This window comes from Schistocerca serialis, chromosome 2, assembly GCF_023864345.2.
Source record: "Schistocerca serialis cubense isolate TAMUIC-IGC-003099 chromosome 2, iqSchSeri2.2, whole genome shotgun sequence".
NCBI classification, from domain to species: domain Eukaryota; kingdom Metazoa; phylum Arthropoda; class Insecta; order Orthoptera; family Acrididae; genus Schistocerca; species Schistocerca serialis.
This window is the reverse complement of record NC_064639.1, coordinates 709,789,270-709,801,439: the sequence shown is the minus strand read 5'-3', so window position 1 is coordinate 709,801,439 and position 12,170 is coordinate 709,789,270. Positions and strand designations below refer to the sequence as shown.

At 34.8% G+C, this 12,170-nt stretch overlaps 1 protein-coding gene across 1 annotated transcript in view; it reads right to left on the bottom strand.

Annotated features, from left to right (window-relative positions):
• The window catches only part of LOC126457888 (phenoloxidase 2-like), a 183,558-nt gene extending 172,369 nt beyond the window's left edge, over nt 1-11,189 (bottom strand). Inside the window, exons 1-2 of the mRNA XM_050094560.1 lie at nt 11,140-11,189; nt 10,852-11,000 (exon numbers count right to left, since the gene is read on the bottom strand). Coding sequence (XP_049950517.1) covers nt 10,852-10,911 — 60 coding nt within the window. The 5' untranslated portion in view covers nt 10,912-11,000; nt 11,140-11,189. The remainder of the gene's footprint in view (nt 1-10,851; nt 11,001-11,139) is intronic.
• Between the last annotated feature and the right edge of the window lie 981 nt (nt 11,190-12,170).

The following is a 12,170-nucleotide window of genomic DNA, read 5'->3' as shown; positions in this document are numbered from 1 at the left end:
GGGGGATTGACCAGTATCTGAGGTATTGCATACTATGTGCCAATTCCAGTCATCATGGCATGCCATTTCAAAGATTTCCAGAGGCTCCAAACCACCTGAAATGTTAGAAATTGCCATTTTTTGGTCCATTTAGCTTAACATTGGTGGGTAATTGCTATGTATTAACCAACATATACCACTTTTCATATTACATGGCGATGATTGCAATCATGAACTGACAAGCAAGCATGGCGGCACAGCCCATGGTAACTGGTTATTCAAGTTTCACATTCCCAACAGACCAGGGCATTAAATTCATGCCTGAGCTGACTAAGCAGTTCCACCATCTGTTGTGAATCTGAAATCTAAGAAATAGTCCTTCTGACCTCAATCAGACAGAAGAATGGAACACATCCATCAGACTGTCAGCAAAATGTTAAGTTATTATGTAAACAGCCATCACAACAATTAGGATATTTACTTACCCTGTGTTGTACATGTGTACAGTTTTAAAGTACATGACCGCATTGGGCTTTCACCATATGAGTGGCAATGGTAGAAAGATGTCGTCACCATTTGAAGTGATTAAGGCAAAAGTTGAGAAACTGGACAGTCACTGAAACAGTTTCCAAAGATGTTACTGAATGTGAGGAAATGGTTGCAAAAATCAAAATTCAAAAGAATTCTTCGAAGAAGGGAGGACTTTTGTGCCACGGCCCAGTCTGGAGCATTGAACTGCATGGTGTCAATGCAGTATGAGAGACAGCTGCAGTTATAGAGAGACAGCTGCAGTCATTAGGGTGGCTATGCACTATTAAGTGAGAAGACTTATTCAGTATGTCAATGCTGCGAAAGATTTGAAATCAGTGAGACAGAGAGCCTGATTCAAAGGCCATTTATGTGAACTAGGACAGATAGTGTTTTCCTCTCAAAAGCACTTTAGCACAGAAACCAAAACACGATGGAGTGCTCACTCACCACTGTGAAGCGATAGTAACTTCACTTGGCCTGCTTTACTTGTCTGATCAGTTTTTCTGGATGCCCTGTCATATCTGAAAGGTGTCTCAGCTCCACATTTCAGAACCGGTGTAGAGTTATACCTCAAGCTGGTACTGATGCAGTCAAGTGGCTAGAAAACCAGGTAATAGATCTTTTAACATTTCATTTTTGTTCATTTTATTGGTTGCTTTCATTTTCTTATATGTATCAATTATTGTGAAGCAATTGCAGTTGATCACATTTAAAATTTCCTTCCACCAACTGTGCCTGTATTCTTGAGTAAACTGATTATCATCTGATTCCTTGGCATTGCTTGATTATTTATTTATTCACTATCTTTTATTATTTTCATGTTACTCTCTTCTCATCTTCACTCCCCCAACACCATTGATAGTCTTTTACACTGAGTGTAAATTTTATTTCAGATTTAAGTGAATTTCAACACATATTCAAACTAATCAAGGAGCTCATTTTGACAATTTACACATCCCAACAGCATTAAAGTTGTCAGGATACAGAATTAATAAGTGTTTTTACAATATTTAAAATATGAATTTTTTATAAAATCTGCAGTAATGGATACAGAAGAGTACAATATGGCAGACACATGATAACACTCATATCAGCTAATGTTACATCATAATACATGAAAATAAACTGCAAGAAATTGGTCATTTTTGTACATCCATAGTTGAAATGGAGGACAACAGGATGTCAGCTGGTATAAATTTATATTAAAACTGAAGAAATTCTCCAGCTGTATTTAAGGTGTCAATTTTATTTTGGCAACTAGTTTCAACATTGTAACAACGTCATCTTCAGGCCCATACACTTGTTGATGTCAACTGTGTGCGGCTGATGCTAGAAGTCAGTGGTGAGGTACCACTGACTTCTAGTATCAGCCACATGCAGTTGACATCAACAAGTGTATGGGCCTGAAGATGAAGTTGCAATGTTGAAACTAGTTGCCAAAATAAAATCGACACCTTAAATACAGCTGGAGGAATTTCTTCATTTTTAATATAAATTGGTCATTTTGGTGTTCCAAGAGCAGGACTTTTGATGTCCCTTGACAGAGTATTGAAAAATTTCATACCTGAGTAATTTACTTCTTTATGCACAAGGGTACAGTTTGTCAGGTTGCTATGTAAATCCTGTTTTGCCTCTGTATTGTGGTTGTGATATGTACTATTGGTGCTGAGAAGAGAGTGGCTGTTACTAATGAAACGTGCAAGGGAGAAGGTATGCTGGGATGTCACTGCCAAAGTCTATAGTTTACAAAACAGCTTCCTGCAAGTGTCTTAAATGAAAACCACTCATAATCCATATAAATCTCTTCTATGTGACACTTCTTTTGCCATGGACGATTACTCAAAAAGATGCTGCCAAATGCCATAAGACAATAGTGCAAGGAAATTTCCAAAGTAAGCAGCTGTGATGGTATATGGCATCCTTATGTGCAGATAATGTGACTATGCATAAGGGGAAAGCTGTAGAACAAAGTTTTTTGACAGATATAGGATGTGATAGGGCCAGTTTAATTTCTATCAATATTCACACCAAAGAATATAGCAGAGTCCACTTACTATGTTTGTTGTCCATTTTATATTTATGTCTTCTTGTTCTTCATGTGTCACATGAAACTACCCATAATGTATTTTTATGACTTTCAGAGAGTCCATTACAGCTATAACAGTTGGGGCAATCATTAAATACACAGTTAATAGAGGATTTCTGAGTTTTCCCTGATAGCCCAGTCAAACGGGCTAACAAAATTGTCAGGTAACAAAATTACAGAAGCTTTTCCTCAATGATTCTATACGTTTTTTGGGGTGCTTAATCTGAATTTCATATTTGGTGCCTTGTAGAAGATAGAAAAACTAAAAAAATCTCAAAATTTTTTTGAACTTTTTTCAGCTCTTGAAAATTATATGTTTTTTTTTCTATATTCACCAATCTATATAAAGTTAAAGAAGACAAAATTCTCACAAAATTTACTAAACAGGTTTGATTGCTTGGCAAGTGGTAATAGCACTAGAACCTGCTGAAAAGTAGTGATTTATGGTCCTTCCACAAAAATGTAAAAAACACCCAGTGCAAACCCCCACAACTCAAATACATGTTACCAAGAAAAGACCTCTACGACACATGAAGATGCATTAAAATGACTACAAGAGATGTCTGTAACATACAATTTTCTCACTTGGTGGAGGGCAGCAAGCAAAAATTACAAAAAATGCCCTCTGCATCCTGCAGCCAAATGACCTCTCACACCTGTCTATCTCTTAACAGTGCTGTACTTTTTGTGTAGTACACTTATAAAAAGTTGTTTCAAATGAATTTATGGAAAAACATATTTGATGAAAAAATTAAGAAAGTATGTTTTGCAGCATATTACTTAGAATAGAAAGATGAATATGAAATCTGTATGTAGTAATGTACATGTGTCATGAAATGAGTGAATGTGGAGACTAGGATTGGTTCATCACTTTGAGTAGATTCTTTATCTGGAAAAGAACTGAAGGCATTTGATGATAAAATACGGGTACAAAAGACAGATAACTTGTACATTGAACTATCGATGCATGAGGAAATACTTGTATTGATGTCATGTGTACAGTTTTTTTTCTTGTCTCTGCTTGGCTGTTGGAGGCTCAGGCAATATTTCTTGGGCACTAGAAGGTTAAGTGAAGGGTTTTGGGTAATGGAAAGTCCAGGCAAATTGTCAGGAGCTGTAGAAGATCCAGACTGAACAGCAATTTGTTGCAGAGCTTCACACAAAAAAGTTTAATTTAATTTTTAATGTTGTACTAGAGGAAATTCATTAGTAAGGGCACTGTAAAATTTTGCATGAATTAATACCTTCAGTGGCCTCTACTGCTTCAGACAGTGGTAGTGCAGGGGGCTCATCCAGGTCATCTTCATCTTCTGTATCAAAATGGTCAATAAGATAGGAGCCAACTCTTCATTGCTGGCATATTTTCATGCAGAACAGTCCTGTTCACCTATACCCACACTGACCTTGGCAATGAGTCATGCATTTGCAAGTATAAGCTCAAGAAGCCTCTCACAAGTCGGGGGTTTCAGTGTGGTAATGAGAACCAACTCGTCTTTTGTCAACTTCCACCTCCACTGCTCTGTATCTAATAAGTTTCCAATTCACTGCTGTCCCTAATGGAAAACACTGAAAGTGTGTTGCTGAGTTGGAGCTTCAGTGAAAGGCTTGGAAGCCATATTTGCTGATGCCTTGTAGGCTGCTGTCATGTACTGGATATACCTCATTGTGTTGAGTGTTGTAGTTGGATGGTTACCACCATAAACACCAATCAAAAATTTCTCACCAGCAGCTATTATTTCCTTTTTTCAGGTTTAAGGATAAGTGAATTTATTAATCTGTGATTTGAGATTCATATTTTTGGAGACTTCTTGATACTTGCAACCGTGCTTTGGTTGGTAATGTGGATGTAGAGTCATAACCACTCACTGCATGGAGCAAGAGCATGTGCCTGATAACACTCTAGTCCACTGTACTCCTTGGTTGGTGTAGGATCTGAGGGGTTGCACTTCTCCCTGGCTTGAGAAAATACACATTGAAAGCATCTGGAGATCCTGAAGGTCATTATCTTCCCCCACAATTGTGACACTCTTATGTGCAAAGCGATGGATTTCATTATCCACACTATCAGTGTGTCTGTATCATCTGCTGCCTGCATGGAGGTGATTCCACTTTCACTGTATTTTATGATCAGCATGGTGATGGGTGTATCCTTGTTTTTAGCATTCAATAAAAAAAATTACTTGTGAAACTATTGGTTTCATGGTGCTGCTTAATTTTATCTTCACAGACTGCTTTATGATTGAAATCCTCAGGAAATCCATGGGTTTGATAATCTTATGTCCGTCCAAGTCCCCATCAAATACAATTGTGACGTCCGCAGCTCGTGGTCGTGTGGTAGTGTTCTCGCTTCCTGCGCCCGGGTCCCTGGGTTCGATTCCCGGCGGGGTCAGGGATTTTCTCTGCCTCGTGATGACTGGATGTTGTGTGATGTCCTTAGGTTAGTTAGGTTTAAGTAGTTCTAAGTTCTAGGGGACTGATGACCATAGATGTTAAGTCCCATAGTGCTCAGAGCCATTTGAACCATTTGAACAATTGCGACACATTTACTGTACTTACTTCATAAATAATAGATATATGAATCACAAACTTGTTCAAATATACACCCACATGAACACACAAATCACTGTGACAAAAAGCTCCAATCAATCACACATACTATACTACATGGTTCCAGAGCAGTGGGAGCAGAAATTGACAAAAAATGGGTTAGCTTCCATTACCACATGGAGTTCCTGACTGTCTAGAGGCTTCTTTAACTTATATCTTGCAAATGCAAGGCAGACAGCCTAGGTCAGTGTGAGTGTAGGCGGGCAGGACTGTTCTGTATGAAACTATGTCAGCAATGTGAAGAGTCATGCTCCAACATCAAGAACAATTTTGATATAGAACATGAAGACAACATGGATGAGCCCATTACAATACCTCTGTCTGAAGACTTTGAGACAGTCATGGCAAATGTTGCAGACATGAAAGGGGAAAAAGCTGTGTACCTGGTGTGTTTATACAACTTCAATGAGTTGTGTGCATGACAGGTGTTTTCATTTACATATTCTGACACATACAATGCCATTTATTGATCAATTTTCAAACTTTTTTCTTCTTCTGCCATATGTTTTCCTGCTTCTCCAATAGTATTCCATCACAATTTGACATCATTCTGGCCAGTGGTGTTATTTCTACAGAGTTTTAAAAGTTTGACTTTAATTATAATCACCCTGTTTATACTGTTGATAGTGTTAACTATATACTTGCTGAACTACCAAGTTTAGGTGTAATGATCAAAGGCACAACTACAACAAAAGAATCTGTACCTCTCTGTTCTTGCCAGAAAATAGATTAGCAAAAACTAACAATGGTCATAAGTACATGGCAATTAAAATGTATAGCAAATTGTCTAAACATGTCTAAGTGAAGTACTTCAGCAATTAGACAATAGCAAAAATGTCATTGGAATATGTCTAGATCTTTCTAAGGTTTTTGATATCATAGATCACATTAGGTCATTCAAAACTATTGCCTAAGCTTAACAAAGAGGGATTAGAGGAACATCCAACAACTGGATAAAATCATATCTAAGCAGTCAAAAGCAAGTGGTTGAAGGGCAACGTATTTCTGTTATATGTCAATGACCAAACAAATTCTGAAAGGACACCATCCAGTTTGCTGATGATATAAGTGTACTAGTGAGTGGGAAAGAAATGTAAATGTTTCAGAAGTGTACAATAAAGACATTGAACAATATTGAAAGCTGGTTTAGTCACAACAAACTGGTAATAAATGCAAGTAAGACAGCAGCACTGAATTTTTATAACGTGAAAAATGTGAACAAACTAATTTATATTATCTTCACAGCAGCACTGAATTTTTATAACGTGAAAAATGTGAACAAACTAATTTATATTGTCTTCACTGTAGACTGAAGTTCAGCTTTGTATTCACCATTTGCTCCACCTGATTTTTAAAATGATTATGCACTGTATTTCATTGTTTTTATCATTTCAAAAATTTCTGTGGTCAATTGACAAGTGCTGATTGTATTATGTAATTGTGTAACTAATTACTCTTTTACATTTGATTATCCATTTATATTATTTTCAATATTTAGCTGCATAACCCAAGAGGAGAGGATGTTACAAAAATATGGAACAATTCTACACATTCTTCAACTACTCCTAACACCAATATAATTTTTTTTTCTTTATTTGATAAGTTCTGTAGATAGCACATATATGTGTTGCACAAAATAGCTACTTTCTTATTCATATGGGAATCCACAAGATTTTGTTGTTCACAGAGTAATTTCCCAAGCACTCATGGCAATAATACAGTTGGTTTAATTAGAAATAATTTTTATAAAGAAATATTCATAATTTAAGGTTCATCTGTTTTTTTCATAAACTTCCTACTAAAAAATTTTTCATAATCAAATTTGTCATTTTCTAGAATGTGGTAGGAGAGAGGAGGCAGGCCTCTGGAAGTATCTGCAGAAGAATAAATTATTTAAATGAAATAGTACCTATAAAATTGTCTTTTTTTCTGGTAACGCAAGTCATGTTTAAGCCAAACTGCTCTTTTGCATCTTATAATAATGTTTTACCTGATTTTGCTTTGCTCTATGTTACTAAGCAATATGTAAAACCAAATTTTCATTTTTATTCTTATACTCATCCGTAAGTAAGTGTGCATCATAATATTTCAACCAGTTCCTCGTTGGCTGTCAAAATATGAACATCTCTGTGTCATCAGCAGTCATTTAAATGTTCATAAACAGTAACTGAAATGTACATTTCTAGTGATTTAGGTGTAGTTCACATGTGTGTGTAATTGGTATTAAAGTCAGCCAAACCATTAAAACCACATGATAAACAGCTCAGTATTGCAATTGGTCTCCAGAAAGTACTGTTACTATATATAGCCAATAATACAAATTGAACAGTAACTAAATATAGTGACTAAGTAATAAAATCAATATCACATTATTTGACAGACAGAATTCGAAAGTGGAGGTGTATTGCATTCATAGTGTAGATTCCAACTGTAATTTATGAATTACTCAAATTATTTATTGTAATCTGATCATTGTTAGTTTACTGATGCCAAAATAATATGCAAAAAATTTTAAATTATACATTGCTGTGTTCATCATATAACAAACTGATGACTAACTCAATTTATTGCAGGAAGCAGCACTACTGCCAAGATAAAATCCATGTCAGTAATCTTATATTAACAATAACCCCAGGCTTCTCTAAGAAAACTTTTTTTCAGAAGATGCACCTATCTATAATGGCATTCTGCCTGCAGAAAGGTGCACAAATATTCAGTAAGATTTTGAAAAGATTTCAAAATAATGAAAAATTTGACATTTGCTTTAAATGTTCATATATGAAAAAATGTGCACCTCACAAAATGAAAACACATGGTATCCTATGATCATAATATCAATATTAATGAATCACAATTATTGGATTAGGTAAACTGATACAGTTAATAAGTAGGGACATGAAATGAAATGGTAACATAGGCTCAGTTGCAGGTAAAGTAGGTGTTCATTGTTAGTATACTAGAAAAATGGAATCAGTCTACAAACGAAATGGGTTGCAAAACACTCACACTAACAGCCTAAAATATTCCTCAAGTGCATAAGACCTGTTCCAAATAAAACTAACATGGGATATCAAATGTATACAAAGAAAAGCAAAGTTAATGATCACAGGTTTGTCTGATCCGGATGTGAGCATAATGGATATGCTGGAAAAACTGAAGGAGCAGATGTCTGAGGATAGATATATGCAGCAAATAGAATAATGTTAACACCCAACCTACTATATTTTATGAGGGAGTCAAGCTATATAATAAACTGCCAAAAGAGATCAGGAACACAAAGGAACTGAGTATATTTAAAGCTGTCTTAAACTATATTTACAAACAAAAAAAAATAATGTTTACTCTGTTAAAGAGGGCATACTATGAAAACATATTACCAATAATAAACAACCAAACAGGATGGAGTCTGCAAGCAACACAATAGACATGCACGTCCAGTTTGTAAATTATACTGGAACCATGTACTGTAACAACCAAGATGTGGTATCAGACGAGTCTCATGATTTACTTTTCTTGCCTGTCTTATTTAATCAAGAGATAAATGATGTATATATGTCTGTACTGTGAATTAATTATGTGGTATTTTATCCATTATTATTATCTGATGTACCTCTGAAAAAAAAATGCAAAGAAACCTATCTATAGGTCAATGAATAAACAAATAACTTGAAAGCCCAGTTGTAAAGTTTCAAGAATCAGCTTTAAGTGAGGAGTATCAGAATATACTAAAATTCTGAATGCACCATTTCTGTAGGAATCTTGAAGACAAGAATAGACTAACTACACCATGATCAGAGGTGTTTCAGCAATCATTCTTCCCGTACCTCAAATATGAATCGGATGGGATGAAGCCCCCAATTGTTAACAATGGGAAGCACCCTCTCCTATGCAGTTCACAGTAATTTGGAGAGTATACATGTAGATGAAATTATCTTCTAGGCAGTGCAGCTAACTCATTTTCATACAGCAAAACAAGAGGTATGAGTATTGATATATAATAAAGACCATTTCATTGAGAATATTCGAAGGGGAGGGGGGGGGGGGGGGGTTATATAGCCTACTTCTCTGTTAAGCAAGGGTACAAAGGTAAAATATTTACTGTATACTATGCAAGTGTATTTTATTACTAAGTCAAAATTATCAGTGTAGCTGAATTACAAGTGTGTCACTTTTATTCAATCACTTCATTGTTTTGAAACATCATTGATATAGATTAACTTGAATCATGCACTGAGAAACTACATAGTTCATGGTTCCCCACATTACAGTAGATACTGAAAAACTAACTTTTTTCTTTCACTGTCATTCACAATCACAAAATCTTAGGATGCAGAAACACATTGGTGTAAGATGCACAATGACACTAGAAACCATCCTTGACTGTAATTGTTTATATAAACTGACATTTACAAGACAATTGTCCCAGCTGTAATCCTCAAACTACATAATTACAATCTTGCAAAGCAGTGCAATATGCCGAGAACATAACAGTAGTTACAGAACTTAGAGCACTCTTCAAATTTAGCTGCAAAAGAACCTGGTTTGTGGACAAAGATAAAAACAAAATTGAAGAAATTATATTTAACTGAAATGTTACTACTAAACAAGACAGTAAGTTAAATTTATTGATCTCCACATTAATCTGAGACTCAAAGTAGAGATTCACACTGATAAACTCTTTTCAAGTGATCTATGAAATGTAATAGTTGAGAAGCTGCATCAGTAGAAAATTGCCTTATTCCACACTCAAGTAACTTATGGTATTCTGCTGTGGGATAATATGACTCATTTAAATGTGTTTTTGATTGGAATTGCTCAATGGGAATTGTGTAGTTCAGTAAATGTAGTATAAAGACTTAAATTAGAGATTCCATGCTGTTTATATCACATTTAATTCCATACTAAATGCTTCTGCATGATACAATAATTCATTATTCAACACACATCCACTTACTACATTACTTTTAGGTGAATATGTAACATTAAATGTTGCAGTATGCTACAAACAGGCACAGTTCAGCAGAAGGTTATGACTGTCCCTAATTTACTCATTTGTAGCAGCTTAATTCATATTAAAAAAAGCTCAGTGAGTATACTACAAGCACATCACCACACAAAAGAAATAGACATATGATTGATAAACAACTTCACCCTGCATTCTATAGCAAAATTCTCCAAATGTGACTATGTGGCTATTCATTATCCATGAGTAAATTTGAAAGTGTAGCAGCAAAAAGATTTCAATGTAAGACATATTGAATAGTTCAAAAATTTCATTAACATTTAACAAAACACATGGAATTTTCATGCTGAACTGTGCCTATTTATAGCATACAGCATCATTTAATGTTACGCATTCACCTAAAAGTATTCTAGTAAGTGGATATGTGTATGAATTATTGTATCGTGCAGTAGCATTCAGTATGGAATTAAATGTGATATAAACAGCATGGAATTGCTATTTATTTATTTAAGTCTTTATACTAGATTTACTGAAGTAAGATGCTATATCATCAAACTCTATTCTGTAGATGACTGTATTTTATCTGATGGCATTGATTATATTTCACTTGTTCAAAGGTAAATAAATTTTATTTTTTTATTTAATGATTGCCAAAATTAAGAAACAACTACACAATACTACTTACTTCAACAATTTCATTAAGGAATTCAGCAGTAAATATCAGTAACAACAGCTTTGTCTTCATTTTTTCAAGGAACTTACTAACTTAAAATACCTGCCAGGCAAGTAAATTTTCTGGGTTTTTCTCTAGCACAGGCAACCTTAACAAGATACCTGGAACAATGTCATCAAACAATACATATATAATTAAACACACAACAAAACTACTCCTTTCAGTGAGACACAGGAATCTACTTTAAAAAGTCATCAGTTCTACTGGTAATAATTATAATTTTGCCACATGCATACTTACATAAAATGGAATTATTTCATTGGAGTTACTTTAGAAGCTCTTTCTTAACACGTTATAAGAAGTTTGCACACTACTGTGTTTTGCAATTGACAATTGCAGGCACTGCAATATTTTATCAGCCAGCTTGTTTTGCTAGTCACTCATTTCACTGAACAGAAAGATAAGTATTCTGCAGTGGCATTTGCAGTGATCAGCATGCATAGAGTTCCAGAAGTGGCAAGAACTGGCTGTACATTTAGAAGCTAACAAACACTGTCAGCAACACTACATTTATAATAATGTTTAACTCTTTACAAAATTTCTATTTCCTTTCAATGGAGGGTATCCTTTTGGGAAGCATGCAAGGCAAGGTGTTGCCTTTTTGTAGCTATATTAAATGAAATACATACCAGTGAATGATAGTGTAATGTTCTTCACAACCACTTCTCTTATGGCCAATGTGATGAACAATAAAAAGAGGCATGAAGCAACCTCTAGGTAGATAGTGTTGATGAGGCCAGTACTATAAAGAAATTGTACTAGTGACATGGTTACAAAAAAAAAATTTATCTTGAAAAGATCTTGAACTCTTAGGTTATTTTGTCCTAATAATAATAGCATACAAAAGATCTCTAAAAAGTTTAAAATACAGTATCTTGAAAGATACTGTTAAATCAAAGATGAGAAAGCTGTACACAGAAACAATATAGAAGTAAAATCCTCTGTGTTCTTTATACTATTTTAGTTGTGTTTGGACCAGACATTTCCAAAACTAAACGTGTTAGTAGCAATGTCCAACTAAATTGGATGGAAAATAGCAGGTATTAGCCCATCCAGATTTCTAAATGTCTCATATTCATAATAGAGGTCATAGTAGTCAGCTTTCACATATTCTTATCACAGTTACAAAAAGATCTTGTGGCGGGTAGTGCTGACTAAAAAGTTCCAGCTAGCTAGAAAAAATTGTCAGTTCAAATTTAAAAACAAAGCAATCTTGAAGGCTGAAAACTAGGAAACAGAGAAAACAAACAGAAACACAATTACTTGCATCT